This window comes from Lepisosteus oculatus, chromosome 1, assembly GCF_040954835.1.
Source record: "Lepisosteus oculatus isolate fLepOcu1 chromosome 1, fLepOcu1.hap2, whole genome shotgun sequence".
NCBI classification, from domain to species: domain Eukaryota; kingdom Metazoa; phylum Chordata; class Actinopteri; order Semionotiformes; family Lepisosteidae; genus Lepisosteus; species Lepisosteus oculatus.
The window spans coordinates 9646509-9665130 of record NC_090696.1 but is presented as its reverse complement, the minus strand read 5'-3'; the positions used below and the strand labels follow the sequence as shown (position 1 = coordinate 9665130).

The 18622-nt window shown below is 35.7% G+C and overlaps 1 protein-coding gene across 1 annotated transcript in view; it reads left to right on the top strand.

The window, feature by feature from the left end:
- fat4 (FAT atypical cadherin 4) overlaps window positions 1-8711 on the top strand; it is a 98526-nt gene extending 89815 nt beyond the window's left edge. The window contains exons 15-17 of the mRNA XM_006629160.3: window positions 518-735; window positions 2561-2822; window positions 4947-8711. Coding sequence (XP_006629223.2) covers window positions 518-735; window positions 2561-2822; window positions 4947-6817 — 2351 coding nt within the window. The 3' untranslated portion in view covers window positions 6818-8711. The remainder of the gene's footprint in view (window positions 1-517; window positions 736-2560; window positions 2823-4946) is intronic.
- Window positions 8712-18622: the final 9911 nt, after the last annotated feature.

The window sequence follows — 18622 nt, the reverse complement described above, 5'->3', positions numbered from 1 at the left end:
GCTAGGTTAGCAGTTTAGTGCTTTGGGTTGCAATCTATTAAACATTCACTTTTCAAATACTTAATATAATTCTAAGAAGTAAAGTTAAGAAGTAAACACACAGTCAAACTTTAAATCAGCTGTATTTACTCGGCTACAATCTGTTCAAGTGTTATGAGTAAGGTTATAAACATTTATAACATTAATAATGTTATAAACATCTCTAAAAGTTATATACCCCTATACCTCGGGTTAAGGCTGGGCTGAGGAGTGTATTTCAAGCTATGTTCAGCATCAGGATTCTGTTTGTAACATCTAGTTAATTTGCACAAGAAATTAGATATAATTTCATTTACTCTATGCTACTGTAAAAAATACTTACAAAATATTTCATGGATAAACAGTTTATAAATGACATTTGCAACCCTTAATCTAAAGTGTTGTCCTGCACATGAATAACTGCCAGTGAAATACAACTTTAAAGGTTACTCTGGAAAAACGGTTTTCTGATTTGTTTATTTTGTGTGTGGTCCTGCAGTCATTACTGTGGATACAGCACTGTCTCTGGATGGCAGTGGCCGCCTGGACTACTCCATAAACCAGAATAAGAAACGTGACTTTTTGTTGGAGGAGAGTTTAAAAGGCTCTGTCCATGATCCAGTGAGTCTGAACAGCCTAGACGTGAAGTTCAGAACAAGGAGCAAAAATGGAATTTTGTTTCATGTCCAGGAAAGCAGCAATTACACTACTGTGAAGGTAAGATTAAAGCAAATGCTCAGATGATTTGATTGGACTGCTGCAGGGTTGTGTGTCCTTATCACCTCTTCCATTACCCTGTGCTCTTTCATTTCACTGTATTAGATGTTTGACTAATGCTGGGCATTTTTCCAGACGCTGAAAACTCATTCATCTCTTTAACTATTCCCCAGTCAATTCCAAGGGACAGAAAGGTCTCTTTGGTTTTGTTTTGCAGTGTTTTTGACTATACTCCAGAATACTACTACTGTAAGCCCCAAAGAACTAATATTCAATGTCTTACTTAATAAATGTTGCAACAAAGTGCAAAATAAAGTACAGATTTATTTCACAGATCACTCATTATCCCCTCTTATTGGGTCAAAAGGATTTTCTTGAATGTAACATTTCCTATTTTTTATGGGACTCTTAAATCAAGGTTTTATTGTACTGTAGTTATTTTCTAACAGTGTGGTATTTTTTTCATAAAAAGCAACATTGAGTTTGTCTTCTCCGGGCATCATATCTAAAATATGTTTTTAGTTTATATCTATATTTCTGATGCCAAGTACATACAGTATCATAGTGTTGTTTATTTGTTAGAAATATCCTTTACTGGCATAAAGCATTTAAATGTTTCTTCATAATGTAGTTAGCATGTAATGTTTTAAACATATTTCAGTTATATCATAATGCAGTTCTGGTTGATGTGGTCTGAAAAGAAAGAAGCAATAAAAATATTTTCCAAGCAAATTACATTTCTCTATGCTGTAATGAATTTTGGAACTTTCAGCCAAAACTGCACATTGACCATTTAATATTACACAGTGTAACAACCACAGCTTTACCTCAACTGAAGAAGAGGAATTTGAAGAAAAGCTATTATCATAGGAAACTTGTACAGTATAAGCATTTTCATACTTTGAGAAGAAATCTCAAAGATATTTAAATAAAAGTAAATGTGTATTATTTTCATCAGCCTGATGCTCATGCATACAATATTGAATAGACTTTGTTAAACAGCAGGGGAGGAAGTTTGTAGAAGAGAGGAAGGGCTCTGCAGACAGTATTGTGTTTAGCCCTGTGGAGCGCTGAGTCAAGTGTAGCCCTTAAAAGCACTGGAAAGACATATGTAATCAATGTGAATCTTGTACATCAGAGATCCCGAATCTACTTTGCAAATACATCTTCTGCTGTGTCACCTTAAACAGATGATGTGATTAATGCCTAGTTTGTATGACATATTCCAGCATGCCATAAATGTTGCAATTAAAGGCATGGGTCTATAGTAAGAAAATGATTCATGGTTAACACAGTTACTTATTTAATAAATACTAAATAAAGGTATATATATATGGTATAATACATAAATAATGCCTTTTAGTCAATTTCCCATTAATAGTACTCACCATCAAGTATATACATACCTGCATTCCTTGTGTTTATTAAAATTTGCATTTGTTTATGTGAATTTCTTCTTGTAATCCCTTCTGTGGATTCGGAAAATAAATTTTCAATGAACCAAAATAATTTTACTAAAAGAAAACTTTACTACTTTGTCATTCTAGAACAGAACTATCTAAAATAATAAATTGCTCTGCAATTTAATTCAGTTATTTTGGAAATGTTGTACCCATTGATTAATTTGATATGTTTCTTATGGAACTGATGAATGTGAAACATCTTAACTATGTTTAAAATGCACTGAAGCTGTACACTATACAAATATTCTAAACCCATTTCTAGGTTGGAAGACATGTATAAAATCAACAATGCCTGTGGCTTAATTATATAGTAGGTTTCTTGGGTATTTTGTGATTTAACGTATATATTTTTTATGTTCCAGATAAAGAATGGCAATGTGCATTACATTTCTGATGCTGGCATTGGTGGAAAGGTAGAAAGAACTATGCCTGAACTGTCTGTGTCAGATGGTCAGTGGCACACTCTACAGCTTCGGAAGAATGGTTCTATCACATCCATTCGCATTGATGGTTCCAATTTAAGGGAGATTCTTCATAATACACAGAATTTTGGAGGGGTTAATGTATTAACACTTTCACTCGGGGGAACTCCTCCTGGGCCATTGCAGCAGAAAACATCCTCAGGTAGGTTGTTAGGTCAATGACAACTTCTGTAACTTTGTTCGGTAGATGTACAAATACACGCTGCCACTAATTTTCAAAACACTCGTGTGATGACAAATTCAAATGTAATCCTGTCAAAGTAACAATATAATTTCTGTATACAATGCTGTGAAGAAGTTAGGTTGGTCCATATTCTTGGATATTTTAGACTGTTTTAAAATATGAAAAATGTTTCTGCTGTAGAAGTGCAAAATAACTTCCAGAACCAACCAGATTATCTCACAGACTGAATGGCAGCACTTTGACTATTGCAGGTGGTTATCATTTCCTTCAATTCCCCAAGAAGTCAGAGGGCTTCAGTTCATAGTAATGGCATTGAAGGTTACTTGGAAAAGTGTTTATAAGACCTTGAAGAAAATAAAAGCTTATAATATAGGACGAACTCCAGTTAGGCATATTTTTAACATGATGACTTTTAACATGTTATATTATCAGTAACATTGTTTTAATTATCTAAATAGATAAGTTTCAAGGCCCAAAATAAAGTTTTAAAGACATAGCACTTATTTTAGAAATAATTCACTCCTTTAGTGACCAAAACTAGCTATACCTTATAGTGTAGTCTTGTAGCACCATACACAACGTCAGGATGACACCCACAACAGTGTTTGCTCATCCTCTCAACTCTGGAGCTCCCCAAAGAGGTCCATGGCAAACTCCTCTTCACCACCATCTCACTCACAGTCTCTTACAGGAAAACTAAATACAACAGTAACAGTCACAATGGAGCAATAAGGCACTAGCAAACAATGGAATGTTCACAAGGGAGTTGTTCACCTCTCTGTGAAGCCTGAAATCCCATCATGTGTAAATTACGTACAATTTAGATCGCCCCGAACTCAGGGTGAAGTACATTCTTCACCCTGGTATGGTCAAGGCAATCTCATTTAAGATGAATGTTGGACTTTCACAGTTTTTACATTCACAGTTTTACAGAATTTTAATAACCTTGGATTATATGTTAAATTAAAGATAACATCTGTTAATCAGACCAGTGCATTAGGCAACACATGAGAGGAGTGTTGTTGGCTTATCATGCTCATTTGATTATTTATTTGTCTCTATATTCCCACAGTCAATTTCTGTATATATGGTGCTATTGCTTCATTTTGTCTTAACGTTCTTTCTTATTGTATTCTTATTAACAGAACAAAAGCACATTTTAGTGGATAAGGAACACAGGAGAAAAATCCTGCCTCATGTAGACTCCTATTTTATTTTAAATGTGCAACCTTCCAATGACCTATTTTATTCAAACACAGAAATAATTGTAGCTACACAATATGATTGATATATAATGTGCAATATTGGGAACTTGGAATAAAGTAGCTGGTGATTTAGTAACTTCTTTCTGTGCCAAAATCTTCAGTTTCTAAAATTGCATCTTAATGGCTTTAAAATACACAGCATTTTAGCAGGTTTATATGACATCAGTCTTATCATTTATACAGTACAGCTTCCAAAATACAATGAACTAGTGCCAAGTCACCTTATTTATAGCAAATGCTGTATTTTGTTGTTCTTTATATGTTTTTCAGGGTTAACATTATTTTCAGTGAGCTGACTATGCTGTCATTCTGTTTCATCAACCAATCAGAATATTGCAACTGTGTCCTAATATAAGTAATATGAAATAGAAATGTGATTCTGAAAGATGTTGTAATTGATAAATATTTCTGGCATACAACCCAGACTTACTCTGTAAAAGTTTTCAATAACACGCTCATAAAATAAGTAGTATGGTGATGCATTTCTGTGTATGCCAGTGCTGCCATTGAGGTACAGAAGTTAAATTCAGACACTATCACTCTCAATATGTTAAAGTCAAATTCTGTGAAAAGATTAATTGATTTAATTTATCAGTCTAAAAAGCATTATTCTTTAAAAATGTTTTAGAATATAGTGAATCAATTAAACTGTTTATACAGTTTTCATACAACACAAATGAATTTCTCATTTCACATTTTGAAATGTAATGTCTGTCATTTTTTCTCAGATATATGTTTTAAAAATATTATATGTAACATTTAATATGACCTCAGGAGTACTTGCCACTATCTGAATTGCTTTTCCTTATTTTTTAAGGTTTTGATGGCTGCTTTGCTTATGTTAAATACCAAGGAGAAATCCTGCCTTTCAGTGGGGAACACAACTCCGTCACAATATCGAAATCACATCCATCTGTTAAGATTGGCTGTAGAGGACCAAACGTGTGTGCCAGCAGTCCTTGTTGGGATGACCTTATGTGTGTAAATCAGTGGTATGCTTATGAGTGCGTTCCTCCAGGTGACTGCTCCTCCAGCCCATGTCAAAATGGAGGGAGCTGTGAACCGAGCTCTCACTCTGGATTTACCTGCACTTGTCCTGAGTTTTACACTGGAAAGACATGTGAGACTGTGTTGGCTTGTCTGGGTGTGCAGTGCCCCCAAGGAACTCTGTGCAACATCGGTAATAATGGAGGCTTTGTCTGTAGTTCTAATCCACAGGCTGATGAACTGTCTCTTCCCATATGGGCTGTGCCTGCTATTGTAGGGAGCTGTGCCACTGCCTTAGCCTTGGTGGTTTTGAGCTTGATCTTGTGTAACCACTGCAGGGGGCGCAAGACCAAACTGCCAAAAGAGGAGAAGAAACCAAAAGAGAAAAAGAAGAAAGGGAGTGAGAATGTGGCTTTTGATGACCCTGATAACATCCCTCCGTACGGAGATGACATGACTGTGAGGAAACAGCCCGAAGGGAATCCCAAACCTGATATAATTGAAAGGGAAAATCCCTACCTTATATATGATGAAACAGACATTCCTCATAATACAGAAACTGTACCCAGTGCTCCTTGCGCACCTTGTGTGGGTACTGAAGCTGATATAGAGCACTATGATATTGATAATGCCAGCAGTATTGCCCCTTCTGATGCAGATATCATTCAGCACTACAAACAGTTCAGGAGTCACACACCTAAATTTTCAATTCAAAGACATAGCCCTCTAGGGTTTGCACGACAGTCTCCTTTACCACTTGGAGCAAGTAGCTATACTTACCAGCCTTCTTACAGCCAAGGTCTTAGGTCAACTCCATTAAGCCATTCCACTTGCCCTACTCCTAATCCTCTTTCTCGGCAGAGCCCAGCTCCTTTTTCCAAACCTTCCTCCTTCTACCGTAACAGTCCAGCTAGGGAACTTAATCTCTCCAGGAGAGAGGGAAGTCCTCTGGACTTGCACAATGAGGTGTGTCAGCCTGGTATTTTCAACTATGCCACTAGGCTGGGAAGAAGAAGTAAGAGTCCTCAGACAATGGCTAGTCATGGTTCTAGGCCTGGGAGTCGTCTGAAACAGCCGATAGAACAAATTCCTCTTGAGACAGGGCCTCCAGTTGGGCTCTCTATAGAGGAGGTCGAGAGGCTGAACACACCCCGACCGAGAAACCCCAGTATCTGCAGCGCCGACCATGGGAGATCTTCTTCAGAAGAGGACTGCAGAAGACCTCTTTCCAGAGTCAGAAATCCTGCCGATGGGATCCCTGCACCAGAGTCATCCTCAGAGAGTGACTCGCACGACTCCTTCACTTGCTCTGAAATGGAGTATGACAGAGAGAAGCCGATAGCTTACAGTTCCAGGATGCCTAAATTATCTCAAGTCAATGAGTCAGATGCAGATGATGAAGATTACGGTGGTAGGTTAAAGCAGAGGAGGTACTCCAGCCGTAGAGCAGAAGGAGGGCCAAGCAGCTCCCAGGTGCCTTCAACTGAACATTATTCATTAACACATAAACTAGGCCAGCAAACTGGGAGTTTCAATTGGGACAACCTGTTAAACTGGGGCCCTGGTTTTGGCCACTATGTTGATGTCTTTAAAGATCTTGCTCTACTTCCGGAAAATGCAGCTGCAAAAGATATTGAACTGAACAGTGGTGATGGTGCTGTAACCATTTCAAATGAAGGGGAGGCAGAACAATATGTCTAAGACCTTATTTATATTAAATGAAGGTTTCTTCATGAAGGAAAAAGGGATGAAAATAACAAGCTATGAACCTTGAAAAAAACATTTAGTTTTCCATTCAAGCAGGATGGTCTTAATTTTTGTAAATGAAAGGCAGAAATGACATCTGAACTTGTCACAAATGGAACTCTTAAAAATATCACACAGACGTGTTCTCTTTCCACCATAAATTATGGTATTGGTCTTTGAAGTATCCACGTGTGCTATTCATGAAAAACAAATTAATTCTAAAGGCTTACAACAACTGCCACATCTCAATTAGGACTTCAAGTTAAAGTAAAAAATAAGCTAATAACGTCACTATTATTGCACAGAGCCAGGATTTTTGAAAATAACAAAACATTTGAAGACAAATTTTACCATTGTTTTACCAAATTTTAAATGGTTTTCTTACAAACTGTAAAAGAAGCATTTGGTATCTCACGTATGATGTACTGTGTAATATTCATGAACACACACTTTGGCCAGCATTTTAAATCACTCTTGCCAATTTTATGTGAAGGCTCAGAACTGCCTGTTATATAGTATGTTTTGACTCAAAAGACCAGCTAAGCATTTTAAGAGCAGAAACTAATAAACCACTGCCTTACAGACATTTGAGGATTTGCTAGAAAATCAGAAACGTTCCTTTGCTTTTGGAATGAAGTGTTTGAGAATGTTGTTGCCACAGTCTTTTGAATTCTCTGGGGCCAGCAAAAGGGAAGTATAGAGTGTGCCTGGTGGATATTGATGTTAACCTCTACCACACAGACTATGAACTTGTAAATTTACTTAAATGAAATTCTTGAAGGATTTTGTTATTGTTGTCATTTGTTTTTTGAAAATCTTAAAGTTTCTACTTTTGTACCATTTAATAACTTAAATTACGTACTTAAGCTGTGTTTTTATGGGTATTTTCATATGCTGAAAATAATTTTCTTACTTTCAGGGAAAGTAAGATGAAGTACTTATTTTTACTATTTGTTACTTATGTAACATCAGTATTTTCCACTTTTTGATAAAACTGTAACATACTGTATGCTTTATACATGTAAAAACCAATAACAGAATAAAAATATTTATTTAAAAATGTCAGTTTTATACAGATAGTTGTGGTTAATAATCAAGCTCCAGGCAGCAGTGATTCAGAGGGAAAAGGAGTCAATAGACTTTGTTATGGATAGAAAATCTTTATTTGGTCTATCATATGCTGATTTATTAGAAAAAAAAACATTTTAGAAAATGTTAGCATTCAATAATGTGGGTGGTGAAGTATGTTTACACCCAAAGGACGCTACCTCTCTCTGACCTGGGTTTAAATCCACTCCATACTGAATTGTACAAAATATTTTAAAGACCATTGAGAACCTAAATGAAACTGAGCTACAGTGCTCTTGGCCAAATACAACATTGAGAAGGTCCACAATACAGACCTATATTGCTTTCAACAATTATTTACATCTGGCTGAATGAGCAGAAAATTTCTAAAAGCCCAGTGATTCTGTACATGACATGCTTATCTTTTCCCTCATCAGCAGTCTGAGCTTGGGAAAGCTGGAAATGTAGCCTGTGAGGAGTGACAATGAAAATCTGTGTAAATGTGGCCTATAAGTCCAAGATGCTGTCTGGCTATGGAAAGTCAAATGCTGACAAATTGTTCTGTGGGGTTTCTTATTGTGCTATGGTTAAGATAACTAAGACTTAACATGCACTGGAATTTGAGAAAGTTTTGTACAGGTCTTTAGATGTATAGCTAGCTTAACTGGCTGTGTGACCTATTGCAATAAGAAGTATAAGCATGATTTGTCATACTTAGTTTTAACTATTTTGGACTCGTACTGCATGTTTACAAGAAAATAAATAAGTGAGAACTTTGAAATGAGCTGTGTTAACTGGTGAGTTAAAATATATGTATTTGTAGAATAATGTATTTTCTTGTTTTCTTTTTGTGTTGTATTCTTTTGAGAATTTGCATCGATTCTGAATTGTGTAGGATCAACAAATCACATAGTCCTTGGGTAGCAAATAGGTACTGTAACAACAATATTTTGTTAACAATTTTATATGATCTTACTGATAACTTAATATAAACTGTATTTACAATATGTCCACTACTTTAAACCTACTTTTATATTAATACTCAATAATCAGGTTCTACAAGAAATAAGAGGTTATAAAACACTTGCTTATATCCAATATATCTTCCTTTCTGTTTTTTTACATTTCACCCATTTTCTGTGCTATTTTCTGCTTTTTTAATTCTTTGAATGCCTTAAACTGTCAGGAATAGTTCTTTCCGGGCCCTATGCGGACGACACGATCCGGTAGGTGAAGAAACAATAGGGAAAAATATGATGCAGGAGTGGGTCAGGAGACAGGGGGGCATGTCCGAGGTGAGCAGGTGTCCAGGGGAAGTGAGTCCGGGGCAAACAATACAAGCATAAATCCAAAAGGGAAATCCAAAATGGGAGGCAGAGTCCAAGACCAGGGGATCCATCCAAAGTAATTAAAAACCAGAACCGGGTCGGGACTGGCGGGACAGGGAATCAGGAACAAGAAACTAAAACCATAACGAAGCCAGACGCAGTAGGACCCCGGGCTCTCACGAAACGGGATTCAATGAGAAAACCCCGGGCAAACGCCTTCGTCTGGCTTTAAAGGTGGAACTAAAGAGGGGCTGGAATAAGGAACAGGTTTGGGGAATGGGACAGAACGAGGAAGGGCTGGAGCGCCCTTAAGAGGAGGAGTAACGATTGTGACAAAACAGGACCTAAAATAGGCCAAATAAAAGGTTTACTTCCTTTTAAACACTCTTCACAAATATCTATACAAATTATGCAGCTATTAATTATTGTTCCAGTTCATAAAGGGGTATAGTTTCACACTGCAGCAGGCAAAAGTTTCTGCTGCTTCATCACATATTTCAGGAGGGGGAGGATCAATTGTGCCTTTCAAGTTTGCTCAAGCTCCCTAAACAAACTTTACCTCCTATTTCATTCTCCTACCTTTATTCTTCACTCTCTCATTGTCTTTGCAATGGTGTACCATCTCAAGCTGAGATGGAGCTGTGGAGCACTGTCCCTCTTAGCCCACCTTCCTGTCAGGAAAGAGTTGAGTACTTGAGTCAACTAATGTGTTATCATAATGCATAAGTACTCATGATGCAGATATTGCTTCTTTCACAATGTTGTGAATGGGAGAGATATCATCCTTCTGGTAATCAGGGATAAAGAGCACTCATTTTTTCTCATTAACTTCCTTATAAAAGTCAAGAAGTCCATTGAAATGAAAAATTATGTCTTTGAACTCTTGACTTTGTGTCAAGTATTTTGTGCCGTGTGAAGAGATAAATTTGGTGCAAGTATTGGAACTGATTTGCCCCAGGGTCTAAGCTAATGGTTGCCACATTGTATTGTTAAGTTAAAAAAAACAGCAACAAATGGTGTTGTTAATCAGCATGCAGCGATTGTGGTTTAGATATTTTTTACAGTTGGATATTATGCCTTGAAAAACTGCACAATATGCATTAGTAACAAAGTGTAACAGCAACAACAAAAAAGAGATCACAGACCAGCTTAAACTTTTCAAATCTGTTTTGTGGTTCCTATAGAAAATGGAGGATGTAACCATAAAAGCTATATAGCTAGCAGGTATGAAAGACAACACTAAATTTTAGAAAGGAAATATTGTAAAAGCACTTTGTCAAATAGTAGCATTATGAATGATGTGGCTTTATCCTGGTCTGACTTTAACTCCAATAGAGTGTTTGAGCTTTTGTGACCAATTGTACTTGACTTTAGCAAATATATAATGGTCAGTAAAGGGAAATGGACTTGTGTATTTCAAAGGAAGCTGCTACCGGGAACCACACAAAACTGAAAGGCATTCTAATCAAAGACAAATGGCCAGGAGGACACCCATTTGTATGTAAGTACTTACATCTGAAATAACAGCAGATCTACAAATTATCACCCGGTCTTAAGGGGTGCTCAAACTCACATCTGTAAAAAAGCTGTGGGTTCGTTTAGTTATTTGTGTTTAATACCGAGTGTACTGAAGCCAAGTGATGCCTTTCAACATACATAAAAGCATCAGAGAATTAAACCATGGGAAATTAAAAACAAACATTCTTACTTATATACCACTGCCAGTCTGAGTGGAGAAAGATCACTGTCTGGTGTTCCATATCTTTCCTGTTTTTCTTGTTTTATAATTGTTTTACATCTAATACAGTAAGAAGATTCCACTGGCAAACAACTAAGACTGAGGACTGAGGTGCTCTTGACAATTGGTATATTCCAGTAAGCTCTGATCTGAAACTTCTGTCACAATGCTGTCAGTAGGCTTCAACATTAGATTCTGCTAAGTACAATCAGATACATCTGTTTTGCATTCTCGCACTACTCACTGCTGTTTCAGCATTTTCATTTTTTATTTTTTTAATTCAGGAGAATGCTGACTTAAGTGCTGCTTAGCTTGCTGGTTTGGCAATGAATGATACTGTCCATTGGAAAAAAATCAGGATATTATACAGCTACCATGTATTATTTTTTTCTAAACATGGAGAGCAAAACATGTTTTAGTGTTTCTCCTCTTCATATCATTCAAAGATCATTATAATAAACAGTTGTGTTTAGTATAATTGCTTTACCTGCGTCACTGAAATTAGTGATTGTCTTAAGTTATGTAAAAAGTAAATAAGCAATTATTATATAAATATGAAATTATTTTCAGCATCATATACAAATATGTCAAAGGTACCTGTAGAATTAAAAAGCAATTCTACTCTGATTTTGATCCCAGTCTTTCAACTTAGTGCCAGCTGTTTCAGGGAGCTGCTGAGGTTGTTAACACTATTAAGGTTTAAGAAAATCAATATCTAAGCATGATGAATAAATTCATATTTTATAGTTACTATCTTAAAATAGTATTAAATGTTTTGAAATAAATCCAATATTCTGATATTTTACTAATATTAAAAGTGATTGATTTCCTCATTCAAAGCTGTCACACATCATGTTTTATTGTACTACCCCTAAGTGGTTAAATAAAAATACTTTATTAACAATTCATGTACCAGAAATAAAAACCAGTTAAACCTACAGTAGGTGATTCTGAGTCATACAAGCTATATTACTATTTGAGTTGGTAACATAAGACTCCTGTTGATATGCCTCTGGTAGACTGTAATAATATTCTAACAGTAAACAATGTGTCATGTACTTAGCAAAGTGAACACACAATAATGGGGATTCTGATTCTGTACATATGCATCAGCCACCAACTTCTTTTTTACATAAGAAAGATCTTATCAAAACAAAAGTGGTCAGTAAGCCAAAACAGATGATTTTACACATACTGTGGTAAAGCCACAGTAAATAATGGACAAAAACAACAGTCTTAAAACCCCTGCTGAAGACTGCTAGCTCATATAAACAGTTGGTATCATAATGCTTTTGAAAGCGGATCGCTTGAATAAATGTTTACTCCACCCCCACATACAGATATGTGGAACACAAGACTTAATATGAGTCCCATCATGGTGGAACAAAATAAATACTGCTCGCCTCTTCACAGGATAAACATAAAAGAGAACACATAGCTTAAAGAGAGCCTCACAGAGTAGACAAAGCTGCTTTCATTAACGGTGTGGGACCAAACTAAAACAGCAGCCTCTTACAGTGCAGTATCTAGTATAAGTGACAGTTCTTTACTCTCCTAATTACTTGTTAAATCATTCTCTTTGCTGCAAAGATAAACAAAGAAAACAGTCTCTGTTATGATTAAACTGCAAAATCTTTGTCAATTGAAAAACTCAAAATTCTGCATTTACTTTTCATTGTCTTCCCGTGGTATGATTTTTGTAAAAAAAACATTTTAGCATTTTCTCCATAAAAATCAACAATCACAAGAATGTACATTCTCATGAATTCAGTGCCAAAAACATATGTATTCATCAACCAAGATAAACCATATTAAAAAAAGCAATACACAGTCAACATCACTCTCTAGTATCAATTGCAAGGACAACAAAATGGTGGTAACAATGTTTTAGCATTATATGGTTTGCTCATATATACAGTACTATCAAAACGGAGTCCAAAACTGCCCAGATTGACACTAATTCCAAATTCATTGAAATGCGATTATTTCTGCTACAGTTAATTGTCATATAAAATAAAAAAGTTCCATGTCAAGAATATTTTGTGAAGATCAAACTATTACTTATATGAATAGTCTTCAGGATCCTAGACAGGTCATTGGTGGGGTTACCAATCAGCTCAGTAAGGCTGAGCTAATCCCACTTCTTTTGTTTTATACCTTGATTGGAAACTGAAAATAATTGTTCTTGTTCCTCCCGATCATAACAAGTTCAAAATGTGCAGCCTGCACATGAGCTGTTCAGGAACAACTTAATGGTTGCAAGAAACATCACCAGCCCGCATTAAACAAAAATTGCTTTCTTCCCTGTGTGAGCATCTCAACTATCAAGCTATCACAGTTTTTTCAGCAGCACCATATTGTTTCCTGCAGAATAAAGATGTTTTAATACAAATCTTAAGCTTAAAACGTTTTATGTTTCATTGTCTGAAATATGATGTTCCATCATATTTTTATTTATTCTATCAAATAAAAGTTAAAAAGTAGAAACAAGTAAACAATATTTTGGATATTTTCAGAGCTCTTGCATCATTTATCAATATTATAATTTGTACCATTTATCACTGTGAAAATCTGATAACATTACTCATGTGGCCAGAGCTTATCTACTGTATTTTATCTTATCTTATTTGCATTATTCAGCAAACTAAGAGCACTAGAGATTGCGGGGGTGGGGGGGCTGTTTATAACTGTGTTAACTGATTTAAGTCTACAGCCTTCATAACACCATGTGGAGTTGAGACGTTTCCCTAATAAAACCAATATCAGGATAAATAATATGAGGGTAATGTAACACTGGCACATTAAAAATGATTAAAGATTACCAGCAAGTGTCAAACAACCAATATCAGTATGAAAATGATTATCTAAGTCTGACAACAAAGCAGATGACAAAGTGTGCTGTGGTAATGGCTTACGGAATTTAAATAAATGTGAAAGAATAAGCAATGAAACATGAAAACCTACACTTAAAACCTAATTACAGTATTGTTTCCCTTTACCATAGTTTTAAATGGTATCATAATGTTGCCTTTACCATATCTTCTTCTTTCCTCATCTGGTATGATTATCTTGGCTGAGCTAAGAGTTTTGGGAGCCTGGAATCTGGAATTGTCAATGCCTGTGTTATCTGCTTCACAACATCTCAGCATCATCATCATACTGAAGTTCTCTGACAGTAGGTGAGGCAATATTAGTTTAAGAGTTGTCTGAGATTAAATCATTTATTGCCCATTCAGCAAATCAGTTACACTCTAACTCAGAGAATGTATGTAATTAAACTGAGCATACAGTACATGGACAACTGCTTTATCCATGGGCGAGACATGGCCTATCGCAAAAGGCAAATTTCTGAAGTGTTTTTTTAGTTGCCCGTCTTATGTCCAATTTACAGAACAGACACGCTTTCATTTTAACCAATCCACACTGGCTCCGCAAGATTCACGTCTCATGTCTGTTTCCTCCAGCGTTTTTGTACGCTCCGAGTTTATTTTTTCCCACGTGCGCATGTGGGTGAGGCATAAACCCCATAGAGATCTGGTCAAATCACACAAAACTCACACTTTCTATACCCTGTGAACTATAGTATATAAGCACAATCTACAACAATATTCTGATCATGCTGGCCCAGAGTGGTCCATTAATTAGTGCAACCTTTCACTTTGTTGTCACGAGCACAACAACTAGCTAATGACACCGACACAGGTAAAGTATTGTGGTTGTTTAGCCACAATAAACAGAGATCTGTTGTTACTCCACCCGCTCGTGTCAGGTTTTATTCAGCAATTTAACTATTTAATCAACAATTGTAATTACATTATAGTCCAACTTCAGCTGTTTTACTCTCTCTCTCTCTCTCTCAATGTTCTGTTGACTTTCCCTTGATTGGATGCAGAACACAACAGTCGGAGTTAGTGTGGATTGAACGGATGGTTGCTTATGCTAAGCTTTCGTTGTGCCACTTCTGGTGTGAATTCGGGGTCACACCAGGACCAGTGATACAGAAACCTACAGTATAAACCTACATGCATGTTTTGGAACTGTGGGAGGAAACCAGAGCACCCAAAGGAAACACCGTCAACCACAGGGTTGAACATACAAACAGCATGTAGGTAGCACCCTTTAAATTGAAGTCAGGTCCCCTGAATTGTGAGGCAGCAATGCTAACTACTGTAACACTATGCCACACTGATTATTTTATCATTTTAGTGAAATCAAATACTCTCAAAAGTCAAACGTTACAGATTCAAATCCTTTATTCTCAGCATTTGAGGCCCATATGTATTCGTAGCAACAATTAAAATTTTATAAACAGAAGCAAGGAAATGTGTGGCTTTTTTGAAAATCATGGCTTTCCACAGGAAATGATTTGTAAAGCTAAATCCATAATGTATAAGTCATGGAGAGAATGCTTAAAACAACAGTAAGAAACTCAAAAACAACACAATTCCTCTAGTATTCAATTGCCACCTCACCAACAGAAACTTACAGACAATTTTCCCTCAGGAAATTTAAAATACTACAGCACTTATTTTACAAACTCCACCACTAATTTCATGTAGAATGACTAAGTACCTAAAAAATACTTGATCTCTGGTGAAATTCATCTTTCTGGGAACTCTAGAAAATATATCTTTCCATGCAATAGTTTAAGACCACATGAAAATATATCAAGTCTTGCACAGAGATTGGATCATTTTTGAATCATCAATTGCCAATCACTAAACCTTAATGGGCATGTGAATGTGTGTAAAGAAGTAGTTTACTGCATTAACTAAGAAACATGTATAACACCAATACCTTGGAGAAACTAAAATGATTAGGTGACTCTTTTCTGATATAAATATGAAGCATTTAAATTAATATCACATTTCCAGTTGCCCATCAGCATCTGTGAAATGAGTCAGTGTTAAGAAACACTAGAAACTAAAGGAAGTAAGAAGAAGTAATTTTAGTGTCTCTTGTTTCCACTTGGAACTTTCTATTCCACATCAAAACAGCTGTCTAAAATGTCCTGAAATAAATTAATTTTTAATAATTAAAATAATACAATCTAAATCAAATAATTTAAATTATGAATAAACACTTATTTTTCAGTCACTTTTTGTACACTGCATCTCAACCTTTAAAACGTATGCATTTTTCATAAAAGAGAAATTCTCAGGTTTCCAGTGTTTTTTTAGAGGATACAAATTAATAATTATAGAAATATTAATAATCAATTGCCCTTTCACAGTATTTAGAGAGGCAGGACCATCTAAGAATCCACAGGCAGCTGTTTAAACCCTTATTAGGGCTTATCAGCATGACATACAGTGATTAACATTTGCAAGTAAAATAGACATATGTACAGTATCTTACAATGAACAGTTCTCAGTCTTATGGTGTGTTTTAAGAGCTTGCAGTCACTATCAATTATTGTGAGTAATATTTATTTATTGTCTAACATATGAATTAGGATATCAAGTCAAAATAAGAGCCCATTCCAATGGGATCAGCTCCATCTGGGTTTAACTAACATTGTTGTGTGTGTTCAACCTGTCCTCCTAATGACCTTATCACAATGCAGAAAAAAGCACTTTTCCAAAAATCAGTTTAAGTTCCCGTGAAAGCAAGACTAATTAACTTATTCTACAGGTAGTCCAAAAGTAAAAGTAGTAGCCATTTATTTCCTGGGGGACCACAGAAAACAGGCATTTTGTTGGATACTTCTAAAGCCTTTTAGACTATTTTGCTTTAATTTATTAATAATGTAGAGCACAGTAAAGTGAAAGCCTTATAACATTGTTTTAAATATGCATAAGCATAGTTGTTTAAAAGGCTCACTACAGACAACAGCATCCAAGAATTAAATGGTTTGTGAATGTTTGAAATACTTGGTGAGATAGGTTTGGCTTAACCTACTTGGTCAATAAGTAGCCTCCTGGCCATAGATCGAGGAGGCTGGAACCCCTTTCAGACTGAGTGAACCAGGGGACAGCTGTAAGTTGGATATGAGGTGGACGAGGGATGCTTGAGATGAATGCAAAGGGAGGTACTTGTGTTCAATATACAGTATATAATTTCCATAATGATGGTGATTAGGTACTCTATAGCTGAGTGTGATTGCCTTGTCCTTTCCGAATTTGAGTTAATAAATTCCATTTTAAGAAAAATTGTAGAGCCAGTACTGTTTATGCCATATACAGTATGGTAAAATATCAAATTCATATTTTATTAGACTAAAGGAATGTATAAAAGCAAATGCAATAAAAAAATAATGTCAATAGAATAATGTATTATGTTTATGTTTTCCCACAACTTTAAACACTTGTTTATACAGTATATACAATATGCTAGCTAAAACGTTAAACATAAACATTAAATTTGACATACAGTATATCCCACCTGTTTCCATAAGTTCTAATGCTGCAGACTTTCACACTATACAGTACATATAAATTGCTCCTTTTTAAGCAGAGAATTATATGAAGGATGGAACATTTGGGCTGTGAATTAAATGGGGGTATGTATTAGCTAGATTTTTATTTAAACAAGTTAAGCTTACCCTTTAACTTGAGGAATGCCTGGAGTTTTGGCAGCTGTTTAAGGCAAATTAATTTTCACAATAACATTCATTACCTAATTGTCCTCCTACTCATTAAGCACTTCAATCAGTTATACAATCTTTCAGCTTAGTTTTCCCATGCCCCACTATCCTTTTTCAAGTCCTAATCTTTTCATTCTGACAGACTCGTTTTCCAGTTCCTCTATGCTATTTTCCAAGGTCTGGTCTTTTTGCTAATTATTTTTCAATGCTTGTTTCCTCCCACCTACATAATGCACCTTGTTTCCTCTCTTCAATCATGGCACAATCACTGTGTGGTGTAAAAAAACCTGTCAAGCTATATACTGATGAGTTCCATATTGAAAAATTGATTAATTAGCTGATTAGTTTTCTAAATCCTGGATTTCTAGAGGACCCAAGCTAAATAAACAGATGCTTTAATTTGTTGTTAAACTGCTTTGACTCAGCTTTGCATGTCATGGTTATCATACTGTGATACATTAGATGCAACTTAAACGGTAACGTTTCTTTCATTCTGTTACATTTTTAAAGTTTCCTTAGTAATTAACCTAATTAACACTGAAGTAAACCTGTTATTCACAAAACATTTGTAACATTATGTGAACATCTTTTAATAAAATAAATATACTGTAGTATACATGTAGATAACATGAGAATGAAGTGTACATTTCAATGCTAATTTGTGTAAATTATGATAGCAAATTATGACTTTTGCCCCACATTGCTTTGAGACATTAAAATGTTTGAGCAGCTGTTTTTATGAGTAAAACAACAACTGAAGAAGCCACATTTCCCTTCTGAGGCACCATTACCATTTTGACAATCACTGGCTGCCGGCTGTCAAATATGTAACACAAGAAAGCCTACATATGAGAGGAGGCCATGTAGGCTTGTTTAGTTTTTAGCTAAGCTTAGTAGCTAAGTGATCCAAAGATGTCATTTCTTGAAATGGCTGATCTTGAAATTTTGACTCCCACGACTCTTTATATAAGGAAACGCCACCCACCTGAATCACATAGGGCTGACCGAGAGAGGGTTGGCAATTTCTCTACAGAACTTTG